The 21,218-nt window shown below is 50.2% G+C and overlaps 2 protein-coding genes across 5 annotated transcripts in view; one reads left to right on the forward strand and one right to left on the reverse strand.

Moving 5' to 3' along the window:
* The window catches only part of LOC123769351 (potassium voltage-gated channel subfamily KQT member 1), an 874,235-nt gene that overhangs the window by 312,180 nt on the left and 540,837 nt on the right, over positions 1-21,218 (forward strand). The gene's annotated exons all lie outside the window — the stretch shown is intronic.
* Positions 13,982-14,605, reverse strand: LOC123769346 (uncharacterized). The gene has a single exon (XM_045760457.2). It carries the CDS (start codon positions 14,603-14,605, stop codon positions 13,982-13,984), a length of 624 nt encoding a protein of 207 aa, XP_045616413.2.

Below are 21,218 nucleotides of genomic sequence, written 5' to 3' on the forward strand. Positions count from 1 at the left end.
TAGCCATTCGCCCATGTTACCGCGTCCGGGCTACAGAGGCACAAGTTCACCGGGAGCCGGGCAAATTTCGTCCGTATTTTGGGTGGTATTTAGGTCCCGTGAGTCTGGACGTGTTACCTGAGTTATGTCTCTGACATTGTGGCTTGGGTTCCTTGAGATTGGTGAGCCGGGGCGCTATAGTCGCTGGCCCCAGCCTGTTGCACACAGGGCTTGGTGACCGTATTGCCAAGTGTAAACATGGAGATCTCGTGTTGCCTTGGAGAATGATTTCTTTATAGATATTCCTCGTGATATATCGGGTCAGGATTTATTTGTGTATTTTATTATTTATTGCTAGTGGGGGAGGGGAAGGGTAGGCGGCAGTGTGGGGGATAGTTTTGTTTTTCTATCCACTTCTTTCCCCACATCCCTATTCTTTCTTTCTTCATCTTTCATTCCAATTCCCTTTCTGCTCTTCCCTCTCATCTCAAATATTTTCGGTCTTTTCACCCCTTCCCCCCCTTCACCTTACTTCCCATCTGCCTGCCCTCCCTCCTTTCCCTCCCGTGTCCCCTCTCTTTCTCCCTTCCTTCCCCCTCTTTCTCCCTTCCTTCCCCCTCTTTCTCCCTTCCTTCCCCCTCTTTCTCCCTTCCTTCCCCCTCTTCCTCCCTTCCCCCCCTCTTCCTCCCTTCCCCCCTCTCTTCCTCCCTTTCCCCCCTCTCTTCCTCCCTTTCCCCCCTCTCTTCCTCCCTTTCCCCCCTCTCTTCCTCCCTTTCCCCCTCTCTTCCTCCCTTCCCCCCCTCTCTTCCTCCCTTCCCCCCCTCTCTTCCTCCCTTCCCCCCCTCCCTCCCTTCCCCCCCTCTCTTCCTCCCTTCCCCCCTCTCTTCCTCCCTTCCCCCCCTCTCTTCCTCCCTTCCCCCCCTCTCTTCCTCCCTTCCCCCCTCTCTTCCTCCCTTCCCCCCTCTCTTCCTCCCTTCCCCCCTCTCTTCCTCCCTTCCCCCCCTCTCTTCCTCCCTTCCCCCCTCTCTTCCTCCCTTCCCCCCCTCTCTTCCTCCCTTCCCCCCTCTCTTCCTCCCTTCCCCCCCTCTCTTCCTCCCTTCCCCCCCTCTCTTCCTCCCTTCCCCCCCCCTCTCTTCCTCCATTCCCCCCTCTCTTCCTCCCTTCCCCCCCCTCTCTTTCTCCCTCCCCCCCTCTCTTCCTCCCTTCCCTCCCTCTCTTTCTCCCTCCCCCCCTCTCTTTCTCCCTCCCCCCTCTCTTTCTCCCTCCCCCCCTCTCTTTCTCCCTCCCCCCCCCTCTCTTTCTCCCTACCCCCTCTCTTTCTCCCTTCCCCCCTCTCTTTCTCCCTTCCCTCCTCTCTTTCTCCCTTCCCCCTCTCTTTCTCCCTCCCCCCCTCTCTTTCTCCCTCCCCCCCTCTCTTTCTCCCTCCCCCCTCTCTTTCTCCCTCCCCCCTCTCTTTCTCCCTCCCCCCTCTCTTTCTCCCCCCCCCTCTCTTTCTCCCTCCCCCCTCTCTTTCTCCCTCCCCCCTCTCTTTCTCCCTTCCCCCCTCTCTTTCTCCCTTCCCCCTCTCTTCCTCCCTTCCCCCCTCTTCCTCCCTTCCCCCCTCTTCCTCCCTTCCCCCCCCCTCTCTTTCTCCCTCCCCCCCTCTCTTCGTCCCTTCCCTTCCTCTCTTTCTCCCTTCCCCCTCTCTTTCTCCCCTCCCCCCTCTCTTTCTCCCTCCCCCCTCTCTTTCTCCCTCCCCCCTCTCTTTCTCCCTTCCCCCTCTCTTTCTCCCTCCACCCTCTCTCTTCCTCCCTTACCCCTCTTCCCCGTTTGCCCTTCAGACATTTCCATTTATATACATATATAGAAAGGGTATCGGGCTGCACCCATCTCTCACCCCCAATTGGGGGTGAGTGATGGGTGCAGGGGGGTATTAATGGAGCGAAAAGTTTTTTTTTTTGGGGGGGGGGGAGGCGAAAAGTTTCGCCCCATTAATAGTGATTACACTATTAACTGGGATGGGGTGAAAAGCATTACCAATTGCAATGGCTTTGTGGAACGGAATTTAATTGTCTGCCCTAATTAGTCAATGTCCAAATCTTATGGTTAATTCTTTCCCAAGGAGATGATGGTCAGGGTCTAGTGTCTGCCTCCACTCTTCCTTTGTGATCTCTTTCAGTCCGGTGTTGACAAAGGCCCAGATCGACCGAAACGTTCATCTCTCTTTCCCATTTCTCTGTGGATTTTCCGCATACAAATGATCAGTGTTTAGTGATCGTCAAGTGCATATATATATATATATATATATATATATATATATATATATATATATATATATATATATATATATATATATATATATAATATATATATGCGAACAAGCCTGAATGGTCCCCAGGACTATATGCGACTGAAAACTCTTTTTTGCTGAAAAGAGTTTTCAGTCATATATATATATATATATATATATATATATATATATATATATATATATATATATATATATATATATATAATAATAATAATAAAATGTGGGTGTGGGTGTACCTCACACTTGCTTGAATGTACAAGTTATATTTAACAAACAGAACACATATAGGGTATAATAAATGATATAAATAAATTGAAGAAAATGTGTGTAATCTGTAACCACCATCTGGCATCATTGGGGACTTGGTTTCGCAGAAAAGCCGCCCGATTCTCAGTCATTTTAATGACCTGCTGCTGCTGGTGGTCTATTGGTTAGCTCAGTGGCCAGCCAGTGGGCTTAAACCTGGGCCACTGGCTGGCCCAGGTTCGAGTCTCTCATGTGGGAAGTGTTCAGTTTGTTATACATATATTAGATCTTATATTTTTGTAAGAATGTAATAGTTTATTTCATTATTATTGTTACAACCAACATTGTAGCGCATCAGAGCTCATAAACTGTTTAATAAATATAAAGAATACACCATGATCATGGAAAGATGTATAGGTTTCGTCAGTGGTTGCAAAAATACTTCTTATTCCTGGCCTTATAATTTCCTTTGTGTAGGTCTTTATGCGATTGATTAAATGTTAGACTTATTGAGCCATTAACTGTGGCGAGGCGTCAAGCGATGAGCTGTTGCAGAGTTCTGGTGAGTCACTGAAGAGTTGTTGATGGTGATGACTCGTGGAGCGAAGATTTGTGGCGGTGATTTAAATATTTATGATAGAATGCAGTTTTATTTTATTTCCTCGATACTATTTGTCCGAAACTAAAATGCTTTTGCTGTTACTTTCCGGAATTTATCTGATTTTGTGGGATTAATTTTAATTGGACAATAATTAGATTCAGAGTTCTCCAGCGCCGTCTACCGGGGGGGGGGAGGTGGAAGGGGAGGAGGGAGGATTAGGAAGAGGAGGGATGGGGGGGGGGGGAGAGGAGGAGTGAGGGGTAGGAAGAGGAAGGAATCTTCCTTGAGGTGTTTTCTGGGCTTGGCTCCCCGCGGCCCGGTCGTCGACCAGGCCTCCTCGTTGTTGAGGAAGTCGACCAGGCTGTTGGACGCGGCTGCTCGTAGCCTGACGTATGAGTCACAGCCTGGTTGATCAGGTATCATTGTGGAGGTGTTTATCGAGTTCTCTCTTGAAGACTACGAGGGGTCGGCCAGTTATGCCCCTTATGTGTAGTGGAAGAGTACGAAGACGGGGAGGAGGGAGGGAGAGGGAGAGGTCGGCAAGGAAGAAAAGAGGGGGAGGGTAAGAAGAGAAGGAAAGGAATGAAAGAGAATGAGTGAATCAGGAGGAGGAGGAGGAGAAGAAGACTGCAGAAAGAAAAAAAATAGCAGAAAACTCCTTAGGGGGGGGGGGAGGTGAACGATGCCTCACCACCGGGAACTAATACATTTTCTTCCCTCCAAGATACAAAAAAAAAACACAAATCTATTTCACAACCCTCTATATAAATCCCCTTAAATATCTTGAACTAAAACACAACTTGTTATTACCGCTAAATAAAGCATTTTACTTGTGAACATAAATTGATCACTTAAGACTTCATGTGAAGGAGTAAAAATAATAATGATGTGTGCCGTGTAAAATGCTAAACCAAATCAAGAGGGAGAGAGAAGAGCAACAAAGGACGCACAAGATGCGCATTTCCCGTTTTCTCCCGCGCGCCACACACACTGGAAGCGACACTAAACAAATTTAATACTGTGTGTTGGGGGATAAAAAGTATTGGAAGAAAATGGGTGGATGGTGTGCTGGTAGAAAATGGGGAGACAATGCTTTGGAAAAAATAGGGGTGACTGCTGGAAAAGAAAATGGGATGATTGCTGGAAGAAAATGGGAGGACTGCTGGAAGAAAATGGGAGGACTGCTGGAAGAAAATGGGATGACTGCTGGAAGAAAATGGGATGACTGCTGGAAGAAAATGGGAGGACTGCTGGAAGAAAATGGGAGGACTGCTGGAAGAAAATGGGCGCACTGCTGGAAGAAAATGGGCGGACTGCTGGAAGAAAATGGGCGGACTGCTGGAAGAAAATGGGCGGACTGCTGGAAGAAAATGGGCGGACTGCTGGAAGAAAATGGGCGGACTGCTGGAAGAAAATGGGAGGACTGCTGGAAGAAAATGGGAGGACTGCTGGAAGAAAATGTTATGCGTGGTCGAAGAAAAACAAATCACCGCTGGAAGACAGGAGTGATTGCTGGAAGAAAATGGGGTGAAAATGTGTTGGAAACATGAAGGGGTCGGAAATGGTTGACAATAATTGGGTGTAAATGCAATTTAATTTATTTGGAGAAAAACAATATTATGAGAATTCGGTGTGGGGGGGAGATCGTGCGGGGGGCGGGGGGGGGGGGAGATCGTGCGGGGGGCGGGGGGGGGGGGGGAGATGGTGAAAAGATGTAAGGAGAAAATTTAATAAAAAACTAATGTGAATAAAATCGAATTTAATATCACGACAAAAGAACACGGCTTCTGCACCAGGAAACCTTTCAAAGAGTCGTTCCCACTTGGGTCGTCGTTGTCGTGGAAGTGAATTTACAAGATAGCGCGCACACATGTGAGAATGTGTGTGTGTGTGTGTGTGTGTGTGTGTGTGTGTGTGTGTGTGTGTGTGTGTGTGCGCGCGCGCGCGCGTTGGGTGGTATGGATTTGCGGGACTGAAAAGTTACAACGATGAACACTTTAAAGTTTGTCTTATTCGTTTTACGTTATAAATGTATTACACTAAACGTGTTAGCTCGAGACATTGTGGAGCTGAACGCTCCGGCCTGGAGAATCAGGTTTACTGAATGTTTTAGGCTGAAACGTCTCAGTTCTGAGCATATTAGCCTGGACAATATGGGGCCCCCTAGCACGGGAGACATCTCCCGTTACGCAGGGTGCAGTCGCACCTCCACACATCTCCAGTATCACCTATTGATACTGGTAATGGCTCAAAAGGGCCACCACTTACGGGCTATTCATGCCCGTGCCACCTTTTGGGTGGCTTAATCTTCATCAATCAACCGGGGCCCTGATGACACAAGCATCAAGTCTCGTCCCTAGACGTTGTATACGACGGCTGTTGACACTGGGAGAGTTTCCCCTAAATCCTTGACACCTTGAGACCGCCTCCAGGGCTGGCTGGGTTTACCTGAAGGGTCAGCCCGGGGTCACAGCGCCGGGGGTCACACAGCGCCGGGGGTCACACAGCGCCGGGGGTCACACAGCGCCGGGGGTCACAGAGCGCCGGGGGTCACAGAGCGCCGGGGGTCACAGAGCGCCGGGGGTCACAGAGCGCCGGGGGGTCACCACAACAACACCCAAACACCGACGGCCACCTTTGAGTCAGGTCAGTGACCCCTCCCACAATCCCCTCCACCGAACCTCTCCTAACCCAGGACCCACAATAGAAAACGGGAAATCACAACAATTTTCCGAGCCGCTGTGATTTTAGTACGTCGGTTTATGGCCTTAGGGGATTTTATATGTTATGTAGTATGGAAGAGTGAGGGGGTCGCTTTAACAGTGAGCAAGGCCGCCCACCACGGCACCCACGGGAGCCGGTCGGCCGAGCGGACAGCACGCGGGACTTGTGATCCTGTGGTCCTGGGTTCGATCCCAGGTGCCGCCGAGAAGCAATGGGCAGAGTTTCTTTCACCCTATGCCCCTGTTACCTAGCAGTAAAATAGGTACCTGGGTGTTAGTCAGCTGTCACGGGCTGCTTCCTGGGGGTGGAGGCCTGGTCGAGGACCGGGCCGCGGGGACACTAAAGCCCCGAAATCATCTCAAGATAACCTCAAGATATAACCCAGCTCGTTAGGTGCAAGTTTACACTGTGGTAATGACCTGGGGCCAGATTCACGAAAGCACTTACGCAAGCACTTATGAACGTGTACATCTTTCCTCAATCTTTGACGGCTTTGGTTACATTTATTAAACAGTTTACAAGCATGAAAACTTCCCATTCAACTGTTGTTATTGTTATAAACAGCCTCCTGGTGCTTCGGAGCTCATTAACTGTTTAATAATTGTAAACAAAGCCGCCAAAGATTGAGAAAAGATGTACAGGTACGTAAGTGCTTGCGTAAGCGCTTTCGTGAATCTGACCCCTTGTTCGTGTACTGTACGTGTTGGGTGAAGCAGTTTAGATATGCTGCCGCTGTCTTGCCATGTGAACCTGATATTATCAAACATATGTGTGATAATATTTAATCTGAACCTCTTATGAATAAATAGGTGTACATTTATGATAAGAGTTCACACAAAATCGTAGTTCATTATTTAAATAAGAGAATGTCATAATTGATAACTCTTAATATATCAGTAATGCCGTTGTCATGTCCTTCCTGTATTTAACCATTTTTGTATTGTTTCTCATCTATAGTTGTATTTTCACACCGAATTTGTATTTAGAATGTATTTCTCTTCGGTGTTTACAAATATTATTACAAATATTCTTTACAAATACCGTCCCGTTGATCTGTACGCCGCTACCGTCCCGTTGACCGGTACGCCGCTACCGTCCCGTTGACCGGTACGCCGCTACCGTCCCGTTGACCGGTACGCCGCTACCGTCCCGTCGACCGGTACGCCGCTACCGTCCCGTTGACCGGTACGCCGCTACCGTCCCGTTGACCGGTACGCCGCTACCGTCCCGTTGACCGGTACGCCGCTACCGTCCCGTTGACCGGTACACCGCTACCGTCCCGTTGACCGGTACATGGCAACACCACCTGTTTCCTGGACGCCGAACTGTCGGCGTCCTCCCTCATCCGTCAGGGACGCGCGCCTCATCCCTCAGGGACATGGTCAATTGCCCCATTATGTCTAACGACCCATTAGCTCGGCGATTAGTTTCGCGGTGGCACCCTGGCGAGCGTCGTGTGGTGCACCTCGAGGACTACTGCGTCGGGCGCCTCAAGGGTTACCTTCGGGGTAGTCGCAGGGGCACGTGGGAGGGGCACGTGTGGGGGGGGGGGGCACTATTCTAGGACCACTTGACTTACTTAAGGAAACGACAATTTAATACACACTTGTTACTGAATTGTTGGGCTGTCTTTATAGTGTTTATAGCTTTCGAGACGCGCGCGCGCGCACACACACACACACACACACACACACACACACACACACACACACACACACACACACACACACACACACACACACACACACACACACACACACACACACACACACACACACACACACATACACACACACACACACACACACACACACACACACACACACACACATACACACACACACACACACACACACACATACACACACACACACACACACACACACACACACACACACACACACACACACACACACACATACACACACACACACACACACACACACACACACACACACACACACATACACACACACACATACACACACTCGGGAGGGCGTCGTCTTCTCAGGAACCTGTACACCTGTTGATTGACGGTTGAGAAGAGGGACCAAAGAGCCAGAGCTCAACCCCCGCAAGCACAACTAAGTGAGTACAATTAGGTGAGTACACACACACACACACACCACATACAAGATTCTCAGAGGAATTGATAGGGTAGATAAAGACAGGCTATTTACCACAAGGGGCACACGCACTAGGGGACACAGGTGGAAATTGAGTGCCCAAATGAGCCACAGAGTCGTTAGAATTTTTTCAGTGTCAGAGTAGTTAACAGGTGGAATGCATTAGGCAGTGATGTGGTGGAGGCTGACTCCATACACAGTTTCAAGTGTAGATATGATAGAGCCCAGTAGGCTCAGGAACCTGTACACCAGTTGATTGACAGTTGAGAGGCGGGACCAAAGAGCCAGAGCTCAACCCCCGCAAGCACAACTAGGTAAGTACACACACGTAAGTGAGATGTAAAGAGGCAGGAAAGAAGAATATACATAAACATAAAAAGATGTTTATGTATCTTTATGTATTAGTTATTATGTATCTTTAAAAGATGTTTACATCTTTATAGATGTAAAGGCAGAAGGAAACAATGAAAATGATATTACCTCCAGAGCAAAGAGTCAACCCAAACTCCTACATAGAAATATAAGGAGGAGAATGACAGTTTTTTTTTTTTTTGAATGACAGTGATTGACCAAGTGACCAGGTTACGAGAAAAGGAAGCTGAGTTGACGGCGCTCGGGGTTCGTAGTCCTAAGGGCCCGGGTTCGATTACCGGCCGAGGTAGAAACAAATTGCGCAAAGTTTCTTTCATCCTGATGGGCCTGTTCACCTAGCAGTAAATAGGTACCTGGGAGATAGACACCGGTTACGGGCTGCTTCCTCTGTGTGTGTGTGTGTGTGTGTGTGTGTGTGTGTGTGTGTGTGTGTGTGTGTTAGGGGTGACATATATGTAGTAGATATAATGCAGGAAAATAGATTGGCTAGAAAGGCGGGGTCCAAGAGCTAATAGCTCAGTTCTGCAGATACAAATAATAAATACACTTTTACTTTCTCCCTCCTTTGTGCTCTCACCCCCTTCCCTCACCCCCTTCCCTCACCCCCTTCCTTCACCCCTTCCCTCACCCCCTTCCCTCACCCCCTTCCCTCACCCCCTTCCCTCACCCCCTTCCCTCACCCCCTTCCCTCACCCCCTTCCCTCACCCCCTTCCCTCACCCCCTTCCCTCACCCCCTTCCTTCACCCCCTTCCTTCACCCCCTTCCCTCACCCCCTTCCCTCACCCCCTTCCCTCACCCCCTTCCCTCACCCCCTTCCCTCACCCCCTTCCCTCACCCCCTTCCCTCACCCCTTCCCTCACCCCCTTCCCTCACCCCCTTCCCTCACCCCCTTCCCTCACTCCCTTCCCTCACCCCCTTCCCTCACCCCCTTCCCTCACCCCCTTCCCTCACCCCCTTCCCTCACCCCCTTCCCTCACCCCCTTCCCTCACCCCCTTCCCTCACCCCCTTCCCTCACCCCCTTCCCTCACCCCCTTCCCTCACCCCTTCCCTCACCCCCTTCCTTCACCCCCTTCCCTCACCCCCTTCCTTCACCCCCTTCCCTCACCCCCTTCCCTCACCCCCTTCCCTCACTCCCTTCCCTCACCCCCTTCCCTCACCCCCTTCCCTCACCCCCTTCCCTCACCCCCTTCCCTCACCCCCTTCCCTCACCCCCTTCCCTCACCCCCTTCCCTCACCCCCTTCCCTCACCCCCTTCCCTCACCCCCTTCCCTCACCCCCTTCCCTCACCCCCTTCCCTCACCCCCTTCCCTCACCCCCTTCCCTCACCCCCTTCCCTCACCCCCTTCCCTCACCCCCTTCCCTCACCCCCTTCCCTCACCCCCTTCCCTCACCCCCTTCCCTCACCCCCTTCCCTCACACCCCTTCCCTCACACCCCTTCCCTCACCCCCTTCCCTCACCCCCTTCCCTCACCCCCTTCCCTCACCCCCTTCCCTCACCCCCTTCCCTCACCCCCTTCCCTCACCCCCTTCCCTCACCCCCTTCCCTCACCCCCCTTCCCTCACCCCCTTCCCTCACCCCCCTTCCCTCACCCCCTTCCCTCACCCCCTTCCCTCACCCCCCTTCCCTCACCCCCTTCCCTCACCCCCTTCCCTCACCCCCTTCCCTCACCCCCTTCCCTCACCCCCCTTCCCTCACCCCCCTTCCCTCACCCCCCTTCCCTCACCCCCTTCCCTCACCCCCTTCCCTCACCCCCTTCCCTCACGCTCTCTCACCCCCTTCCCTCACGCTCTCTCACCCCCTTCCCTCACTCACCCCCTTCCCTCACACTCTCTCACCCCCTTCCTTCACCCCCTTCCCTCACACTCTCTCACCCCCTTCCTTCACCCCCTTCCCTCACACTCTCTCAACCCCCTTCCCTCACCCCCTTCCCTCACACTCTCTCACCCCCTTCCCTCACCCCCTTCCCTCACACTCTCTCACCCCCTTCCCTCACACTCTCTCACCCCCTTCCTTCACCCCCTTCCCTCACACTCTCTCACCCCCTTCCTTCACCCTCTTCCCTCACACTCTCTCACCCCCTTCCCTCACCCCCTTCCCTCACACTCTCTCACCCCCTTCCCTCACCCCCTTCCCTCACCCCCTTCCCTCACCCCCTTCCCTCACTCTCACCCCCTTCCCTCACCCCCTTCCCTCACACTCTCTCACCCCCCTTCCCTCACCCCCTTCCCTCACCCCGTTCCCTCTCTCACCCCCTTCCCTCTCTCTCTCACCCCCTTCCCTCTCTCTCTCACCCTAACCCCTTACCTCACTCCTCCAAACTCCTCCATTTTTAATTTCCTGTTCATCCATTTCTGTTTCTATTGACATTATATTCCTGACCTGAGTATTCCGTGTGTCGTCGACGCCTTAAGAACTTTCTTCCTCTGGTTAATCCTCAACAAAAAAAATTCTAATAAAAATAACTTTCTTTTCCAGGTAGGTGGATCTTGGGAGAGATGAGAGGCAGTTACCTGCACGTTGAGGCGCAGGTCCCTACAGAGGCTTCCACAGGTAACTTCTACATTTGACTTCTCCTTTAGGGGTCCTGGTTCGTGTCTGCCTCTTGCTTCTTGACGCAGTTATGTTTGAAATCCTTTGTTTTATGTGTTCCTCACGTGTGCCCCAAAGAATGAAGTGATTTGATAAAATTCCATGCCCAAGATTACCAACCGAGTGCCGGCGGGGGGGGGGGGGGGGGGAGGGGGAGTGGAAATAGCCTCGGCTACCATCCTCTTTTGTCCGGTCGTGTTGGTCGAGCGGTTAAGGGATCCTGTACGCCAGTAGAGTGCTCCTGGTAGTATGGGTTCGAGTCACTTCTGGGGGTGTGAGTTTTCGGTTACATATATATATATATATATATATATATATATATATATATATATATATATATATATATATATATATATATATATATATATAATATGATATTGGTAACAGTCTTTCATGTAAACGTGTTATTCAATGTGACAAAGGCTGGGAACAATGATTCTAACTCATATCTTATCTATTTTACATATGTTTTTCTTGATTTGAGAAGTTGAAAAATTAACTCTACAAAAGTTCATTTTACAGTCTTATTATGGCCTGACGCAGAGATGAGTTTCGTTGACACTCAACATTTTCAAAGGTAGAGTGTGAGTGGAAACAATTGGGTTAGAGCAGCCGAACATACGTGAGGTGAGACCAATGGGCCCACTGCACCTTACCAGTCATCGATGTTTTAATGCTGGCCGGAGCAGTGTGTTGGTAAGTTACGCTACACCTTCTCATTACGGGCTCACCATAGCCCGTGCTACATGGATATTTCGTTCCGAGTAGCGAAATCTAAAACAACAACAACAGTGTGTTGGTTACGGGCTATTCATGCCCGTGCCACCTCTTGGGTGGCCTAATCATCATCAATCAGTGTTGATTGATGAAGATTAATTGCTGTTGCGTCTTGATCTGGAAGATGGCGGAGGGTGACCTGGTGTCAGCTGGCTGGTGATAGTTGGCTGGGTTTGTTGAGTCTAATTTTATGCTGTATCTTAGTGTTGTGTCAGGATGTCTCTGGTGGTGTGTAGCGACCATGTGCGCCTTGCTCAGGTCTGGCTGTTTGGGTATTGTCAGGCACAATCCACAACCTTGTTGGTAGTGCATTGTGCTTACTACAGGAACGTTTTGTTTTCCTCAGCCCATAGAACGGAAGCGAGAGTCCTGAAGAACATTATAGATAGAAACGGGGGCCGCCTTACCAACACCAACCAGAAGATTGAATTAATAATATATTATAACTTATGAAAAACTCTCCTGACACCAAACAAAACGCTTTGTAAGAGAATGTCGTCTATTGCCCTCACATGTCCACTTGGGAACGCTGAGCCCCAGTGATCTCAATATATAGGCAAGACAATAACATCTGTTCCAGGGCGCCTGACAGTACACAAACAGCAACACCCAGTCAAGGAAAATTTATTTGCAACACCCAACCAGAGCATTGCAAAGTGTGTCGCCTCGCTCTGTCGTATGTTCGACTACTCTAACCCAATTGTTCCCACTCCTACTGCGCCTTGAAAATGTTGACAGTGTCGACGAAACGCACCTCTTATCGTCAGGCTAAATATATAGTACAAGGGTATATTCGTACGTTATATTCAGTATATATATATATGTCGTACCTAATAGCCAGAACGCACTTCTCTGCCTACTATGCAAGGCCCGATTTGCCTAATAAGCCAAGTTTTCATGAATGATTTGTTTTTCGACTACCTAACCTACCTAACCAACCCTAACCTAACTTTTTCGGCTACCTAACCTAACCTAACCTAAAAAGATAGGTTAGGTTAGGTTAGGTAGGGTTGGTTAGGTTTGGTCATATATCTACGTTAATTTTAACTCCAATAAAAAAATATTGACCTCATACATAATGAAATTGGTAGCTTTATCATCTCATAAGAAAAATAATTGAGAAAATATAATAATTCAGGAAAACTTGGCTTATTAGGCAAATCGGGCCTTGCATAGTAGGCAGAGAAGTGCGTTCTGGCTACTAGGTACGACATATATATATAATATATATATATATATATATATATATATATATATATATATATATATATATATATATATATATATATATATATATATAATACAATATTCCAATATTATATATAATATGGGAAGCAGTCGGTCTTGTTGTGTGTTAATGAATATTTCCGAGAAAGTTAAATGATTTTTGCCACGTATCTTCGTCATTTTCTATGACTGTGACTTGAGTATAAAGTTGTAAGGTTAAGTTTCCAGCTACAGTGGGCACGGGGGCGCCTCTCGCCAAGTTCTTAAAGAAGTATCCACGCTAACTTTTATCTGTGGCTGAGGACGGAGGCGGATTGGCAAGGGGAAGATCGTTAGAGGAAAACTACCACCTGGCTGACTCCCACATTCGTCTGGAGGACGACTCCCATGTGAAGTGTTACCTCTCAAACAACTCCCATGGCAACTCACTCCTCCCACCTTCGCTCTGCAATTTGAGATGGATGTCATCATTTGTCTCCGGGCAACCCATCTTGACCTCATTTTCCACCCCCCAGTAACCCCAGGTCTGGGGGGTGGGGGGAGTGGATGGGTGGGATGGGGAGTGGGTGGTTGGGATGGGGAGTGGGTGGTTGGGATGGGGAGTGGGTGGTTGGGATGGGGAGTGGGGGGTTGGGATGGGGAGTGGGGGGTTGGGATGGGGAGTGGGGGGTTGGGATGGGGAGTGGGGGGTTGGGATGGGGAGTGGGGGGTTGGGATGGGGAGTGGGGGGTTGGGATGGGGAGTGGGGGGTTGGGATGGGGAGTGGGGGGTTGGGATAAGGAGTGGGTGGTTGGGATAAGGAGTGGATGGTTGGAAGAGGGGGGGGGGGACGTGTGTGTGCCCCCCCCCTGCCTTTCTGTCTTCAGGTGACGGTCGATTTTAAGTGCCCTTACCCTAACCTGCCAGAGGACCCAAAACAGAAAAAGAGACAGTACGTCATTTGCTTGAGCCGCCTCCATTTTCTATTACGACAATTTTTAACTTTATGTAACGCATACGAGCGAAAAGCGATGTTCTTAGTAAGAAGACAGGTTGGTTGACCATGTTTCAGTGGGCTGTCATGGGCAGTGGGCTGTCATGGGGCAGTGGGCTGTCATGGGGCAGTGGGCTGTCATGGGGCAGTGGGCTGTCATGGGGCAGCGGGCTGTCATGGGGCAGTGGGCTGTCATGGGGCAGTGGGCTGTCATGGAGCAGTGGGCTGTCATGGAGCAGTGGGCTGTCATGGGGCGGTGGGCTGTCATGGGGCGGTGGGCTGTCATGGGGCGGCGGGCTGTCATGGGGCAGTGGGCTGTCATGGGGCAGTGGGCTGTCATGGGGCAGTGGGTTGTCATGGGGCAGCGGGCTGTCATGGAGCAGCGGGCTGTCATGGGGCGGTGGGCTGTCATGGGGCGGTGGGCTGTCATGGGGCAGTGGGCTGTCATGGGGCGGCGGGCTGTCATGGGGCAGCGGGCTGTCATGGGGCAGCGGGCTGTCATGGGGCAGCGGGCTGTCATGGGGCAGCGGGCTGTCATGGGGCAGCGGGCTGTCATGGGGCAGCGGGCTGTCATGGGGCAGCGGGGTCTTCAGTTGGCGCACTTTCCTGGCTCCTCCGTCTGCGGACCTATATAAATACCAGCTCGTATTTATATAGGTCTCGTTATAAGGTCTGTCGTTAGCGAGGTTCATAGCCATGGTCACGTAACGAAGACCGTGTCGTTAGCGAGCTTATTATTACAAAGGTGCATAACGAAGTCTGCAGGTATTTCATTGATCTCTCTCTCTCGGTGATTGAATTTGTGATCTCAAATGTATTGATAGTGTTTATTGATCAATGGGTCCACCACATGCTATTTGAAGCTCTTCTCTCCCGACTTACTGCTCCATTCATTATTACATCTTTCAGTTATTACTTTTAACATCTTTATTGACAAAAATTAATTACAATTTTGCCTAATCTGAGGAATTCAATTAGGTCATATTAGAGTGAGGATAATACTGGTATTCACTGTCACACAGGTTATCATCTTCTTGAGATGATTTCGGGGCTTTTTAGTGTCCCCGCGGCCCGGTCCTCGACCAGGCCTCCACCCCCAGGAAGCAGCCCGTGACAGCTGACTGACACCCAGGTACCTATTTTACTGCTAGGTGACAGGGGCATAGGGTGAAAGAAACTCTGCCCATTGTTTCGCTGGCGCCCGGGATCGAACCCGGGACCACAGAATCACAGTCCAGCGTGCTGTCCGCTCGTCTTGTGGGATACACAAGACAATAGGTCTAAACTGTAGGCTGAGGCACATATATATCATGGTTACAATCAATGTTTTAATATACGAATATGTAAATACAACTTTCTATTGTGCACTGCTACACATGGACCGGGATGGGTTCGTAAGAGATGCAGCTTAATGGTAATATCTTTTAAGTGAGCTGTTTCTTGGTCTAGTCAATCTCTCTTGGCCAGCATGCTGACGGCAAGACCTTATCCTTATTTCAACTTCCATTAGTATGGTTTCAAGTTTTTAAGTTTAGTATTTTAATCCATTTGTGAGCTCCTGTTATGACTTGCATCGCATCGTTTTGAGTAACCTCAGCCTTGGCCCAGCGAGTAACCTCAGCCTTGGCCCAGCGAGTAACCTCAGCCTTGGCCCAGCGAGTAACCTCAGCCTTGGCCCAGCGAGTAACCTCAGCCTTGGCCCAGCGAGTAACCTCAGCCTTGGCCCAGCGAGTAACCTCAGCCTTGGCCCAGCGAGTAACCTCAGCCTTGGCCCAGCGAGTAACCTCAGCCTTGGCCCAGCGAGTAACCTCAGCCTTGGCCCAGCGAGTAACCTCAGCCTTGGCCCAGCGAGTAACCTCAGCCTTGGCCCAGCGAGTAACCTCAGCCTTGGCCCAGCGAGTGAGTGACCTCAGCCTTTGCCCAGCGAGTGAGTAACGTCAGCCTTGGCCCAGCGAGTGAGTAACGTCAGCCTTGGCCCAGCGAGTGAGTAAGACAGCCATTGCGTCATCAACTAAGGAATGACCGGCATGTATGTGGAATGTTTATTTCTCTCTCGTGTCCTGCTCGTAGAGGGCGCCCTCTCATGTCTTGATATTCAAGAGGTAAGGGAATTTTAGGGAGTTTTCCCGTTCTTCTCATACTAGCCACCCTATCCTCTCCCTCTAGTCCTTTTTTCCCCTGCCTCCAGCTCCCCTTTTCCCCCTGCCTCCAGCTCCCCTTTTCCCCCTGCCTCCAGCTCCCCTTTTCCCCCTGCCTCCAGCTCCCCTTTTCCCCTCCCTCCAGCCCCCTTTTCCCCTGCCTCCAGGTCCCCTTTTCCCCTCCCTCCAGCCCCCTTTTCCCCTGCCTCCAGCTCCCCTTTTCCCCCTGCCTCCAGCTCCCCTTTTCCCCCTGCCTCCAGCTCCCCTTTTCCCCTCCCTCCAGCCCCCTTTTCCCCTGCCTCCAGGTCCCCTTTTCCCCTCCCTCCAGCCCCCTTTTCCCCTGCCTCCAGCTCCCCTTTTCCCCTGCCTCCAGCTCCCCTTTTCCCCTCCCTCCAGCCCCCTTTTCCCCTGCCTCCAGCCCCCTTTTCCCCTGCCTCCAGCCCCCTTTTCCCCTGCCTCCAGCCCCCTTTTCCCCTGCCTCCAGCCCCCTTTTCCCCCTGCCTCCTGGCCCCCTTTTCCCCCTGCCTCCAGGCCCCTTTTTCCCCTCCCTCCAGCCAGCCCCTTTTCCTCTGCCTCCAGCCCCCCTTTTCCCCTGCCTCCAGCCCCCCTTTTCCCCTGCCTCCAGCCCCCCTTTTCCCCTGCCTCCAGCCCCCCTTTTCCCCTGCCTCCAGCCCCCTTTTCCCCTGCCTCCAGCCCCCTTTTCCCCCTCCCTCAAGCCCCATTTTCCCCCTCCCAGCTCCCCTTTCCCAAGCGATGGAGTCATTGTTGTTAATTTTGGAATTAAAAAAATCCACTTTTCCGAGGCGGCGGAGGAGAGGAATGATGGATGGGAAGATAGAATCAGAGGGGGAATAAAAGAAGAGGGGAAAGGAAGGTAAATTAAATGAAGTGAAAGGGGTGAGGGTGGTGGAAGGGGGGGGAGAGAGGGAGGGAGGGTGATGGGAGGGTATTGACACTAGAGCCACAGCGGGGCCTCCACTCCTGGGGTTAATGAATAAACTGGATTGTGCTGGGAGGGGAGCGTGCGTGCGTGCGTGCGTGCGTGCGTGCGTGTGATAATCAAGTTTTGCTAACCTACGAAGCCTGTACATCTTTCGTTAATCATGGCGGCTTCGTTTCCATTCATTAAACAGGTTGTGAACGTGGAAACATAACAACTCCAGGTTGTTGTGAAAGCCTTGTCTGTTGAGCTGCGGAATTCATCAACTGTTGAATATAAACACAGACGCCATCATTAAGGAATAATCTCATCAATGGTTAGTCTTCGCTTTGATCATTGTTATATATATTGTGGGGCCTGGCAGCCGAGTGGACAGCGCTCGGGATTCGTAGTCCTGAGGTTCCGGGTTCGATCCCCGGTGAGGCGGAAATGTTCAGAGTTTCTTTCAACCTGATGCACCTGTTCACCTAGCAGTAAATAGGTACTTGGGAGTTAGACAGCTTCCACGGGCTGCTTCCTGGGGGATGGGGTGTGTAACAAAAAGGAGGCCTGGTCGAGGACTGGGCCGCGGGGAGGCTAAGTCCCGAAATCTTCTCAAGATAACCTCAAGATAACCTTTAGTTCCCCCGCGGGGATGAGCTATTGATTGATTGATTGATTGATTGATTGTTGTTGTTTTAGATTTAGCTACTCAGAACGAAGTGTCCATGTAGCACGGCCTATGGTGAGCCCCGTATACACCCTCCATGTCTACGAGTATTCATAACCCCCCTCTAGGGTAAGGGGGTTCTGAAGCTTGGGTATCCCATACCCCTTGGAGGGGGGGGGGCTTATGACTTGATCTCTGAAAAATTAAAAAAAATGTTTGGATCAAGTTGTCTGTTATAGGTCTGTTATCAATACGGATTAGGGCTGCGAGGCTAGCCACTGTCCTGTGTAAATAGTCGGTCTATCTGCTACAGTTTCTCTAAGTATCTCGTATGCTGTGGTCATGTCTCCGAGTCTTTATTTCTGTAGTACTGTGTCCTCTCATTCTATCCTCGTTATATTAGGTCATTTATCTTTGGGAGTAATCTGCATGGTTGTATATTGCTGCAGTTATTTCGTGTGTGTGCTTGATGTGTTGGATTTTAATGTGGCGATGCACACTTGTATCAAGTCTCACGTATGTGTGCCGTACAATATGGTTAGTGCTTGCTAGATAAGAATCTTGAAATTCGCTAATGTGTTAGGCGATCTGGTGAGCGTCTTTGGTCGCAGCCTCGTGTTCACCCGAGTCTGTGACGGTGAAGTCCTCCGCCACACACTTGCTCCTACTCGCTCTCCAGCACACACACCTGGACCTCTCCAGCACACACACCTGGACCTCTCCAGCACACACACCTGCCCCTCCTCCTTCTCCAGCACACACACCTGCCCCTCCTCCCTCTCCAGCACACACACCTGGACCTCTCCAGCTCACACACCTGGAGCTCTCCAGCACACACCTGCTCCTCCTCCAGCACACACACCTGGACCTCTCCAGCACACACACCTGGAGCTCTCCAGCACACACACCGGCCCCTCCTCCCTCTCCAGCACACACACCTGGACCTCTCCAGCACACACACCTGGACCTCTCCAGCACACACACCTGGACCTCTCCAGCACACACACCTGGAGCTCTCCAGCACACACACCGGCCCCTCCTCCCTCTCCAGCACACACACCTGGACCTCCTCCCTCACACACCTGGACCTCTCCAGCACACACACCTGCCCCTCCTCCCTCTCCAGCACACACACCTGCCCCTCCTCCCTCTCCAGCACACACACCTGGAGCCCCCTTACCATCACCGGTAACTCGGTAATCAGAATTTGCTTCGTTCAACCGTCCATATAACGCGGGTAAATCGTTCAATAATGGATTATAAAAACTCTCGAGTCTCTGGCATTTTTAATCCCGGTAATAACTGATCGCGGCGATAATTGGACGTGTTTATAAAAGTTTATGACATTGGGCAAAGTCTGACTTTTTTAGCGGTAACCGGGAGAGAGTTTATTAATCAGTTGTATTTGCTCGACCTGCTGTTGTATTAAATGTATTTCTTTGGAAAATATATTTAAATATACTTTTTGTTTTGTGGGTATATTCAGGCATTTTGATATTGGGCTCGTGTGATTTCGAATTAGTAAATGGGCGAGATTTTAAATGGGTATTATTAAGAATGTGTAATATGTTGTATAGGCATTGCAAATTGGGTGGTAATTTAAATAGGTATTATAGATGGGTGATATTTTAAATGGGTAAAAATATTTTAAACCGGACTTAAAATGGCAATATATGAAATAGCTATTAAAACTGATTATATTAAATAAGTAAATTAAACAGAATATTTGAATAGGTATAAAAGTATGTGATATTTAGGTAGATATTGTATTGGAAGATATTAAAGTATGTATTAAAATGGTTGATATTTAAATAGGCATACAAAATTATTTATCTTTTAAATGGGGATTTTATTTGTCGTATCAAGAGAACATACAAATTTGACCCCAATTGATCAAATACAATACTAATCACAAGAGAAGATGTCATAAAGCTTATTAAACAAAAATCAAACCAAAGAAGTAATCAACCGAGGTTGTTGCCAGGGGTCTTAAAGACTGTAAAAGAGCTTAGTCAGCAATTACTAGGTTAATGGCCTTGTTAAGCCAGGCTGTTAGACACGGCTGTTATCAGTCTGACGTGTGAATCACAGCCCGGTTGATCATATGTCCTTGCACGGGTTCATCAAGTTTTAGTTTGAAGAACGGGAGAACTCGGCTAGTTATGCCCCTTGTTTAAAGAGGGAGAGAGGGAGAGGGAGGGAGAGGGACAGAGGGGGAGAGGGAGGGGGAGGGGGAGAGGGAGGGGGAGGGAGGGAGGGAAGGGGAGAGGGAGGGAGAGAAGGGGAGAGGGAGGGAGGGAAGGGGAGAGGGAGGGAGGGAGAGAGGGAGGGGGAGAGAGAGAGAGAGGGTGGGAGGGAGGGAAGGAGGCTTAGATAGCAAAGGAGGGAGAAATATTATTATTTTGTTTAAATGGTATATAGATCGTTAGCAATTAACAATCGTCCAATATGGCGTCAATTGTGGGAAATCTACTTCAAGCGTTAAGTACAGGTGTCATTCATCCTGTCTTGAGACAAATAACTCGCCAGAGGACGATTGCATCTGACGAATTATTTCTCTATCTTCAAGAACACGTGAAGCAGTTTCAAGTATACCTCGCCTGCCTTAAAGATAAGAATAATCTTAATATTCTTCTCGGTCCTTAATGTGAGGACCGAGGAATCTTCAAAGAGACATCGGGAGTACTTTGAAGAGGTGATACTACCTTTTAAGGGTACTAAAGGGGGTAGTAATAGTACCCTTTAGTACCCCTTACGGGTACCCAACGTGAGGGGTACTAAACCATGGGTTTAGTACCCCTCACGGCCCGCCTGGCACCACCTACGTATCCCAATCTTTACTTTATCTTTACTTTCACTTTTGTTTCGTCTTTATTTTTAACTTTATTACTTATCCTGCAGAGTCCTTGTGGTTGTCGTCCTTGTGACAGTCGTCCTTGTGACAGTCGTCCTTGTGACAGTCGTCCTTGTGACAGTCGTCCTTGTGACAGTCGTCCTTGTGACAGTCGTCCTTGTGACAGTCGTCCTTGTGACAGTCGTCCTTGTGACAGTCGTCCTTGTGACAGTCGTCCTTGTGACAGTCGTCCTTGTGACAGTCGTCCTTGTGACAGTCGTCCTTGTGACAGTCGTCCTTGTGACAGTCGTCCTTGTGACAGTCGTCCTTGTGACAGTCGTCCTTGTGACAGTCGTCCTTGTGACAGTCGTCCTTGTGACAGTCGTCCTTGTGAGTCGTCCTTGTGAGTCGTCCTTGTGACAGTCGTCCTTGTGACAGTCGTCCTTGTGACAGTCGTCCTTGTGACAGTCGTCCTTGTGACAGGCGTCCTTGTGACAGTCGTCCTTGTGACAGTCGTCCTTGTGACAGGCGACCTTGTGACAGTCGTCCTTGTGACAGGCGTCCTTGTGACAGGCGTCCTTGTGACAGGCGTCCTTGTGACAGTCGTCCTTGTGACAGTCGTCCTTGTGACAGTCGTCCTTGTGACAGGCGTCCTTCTGACAGGCGTCCTTGAGACAGGCGTCCTTGAGACAGTCGTCCTTGTGACAGTCGTCCTTGTGACAGTCGTCCTTGTGACAGTCGTCCTTGTGAC

The sequence above is a fragment of the Procambarus clarkii genome, chromosome 66 (genome assembly GCF_040958095.1).
Source record: "Procambarus clarkii isolate CNS0578487 chromosome 66, FALCON_Pclarkii_2.0, whole genome shotgun sequence".
NCBI classification, from domain to species: domain Eukaryota; kingdom Metazoa; phylum Arthropoda; class Malacostraca; order Decapoda; family Cambaridae; genus Procambarus; species Procambarus clarkii.

Coding starts and splice junctions, on each gene's coding strand:
- LOC123769346 (XM_045760457.2), bottom strand. CDS start 14,605: ATGGCTATGAACCTCGCTAACGACAGACCTTATAACGAGACCTATATA.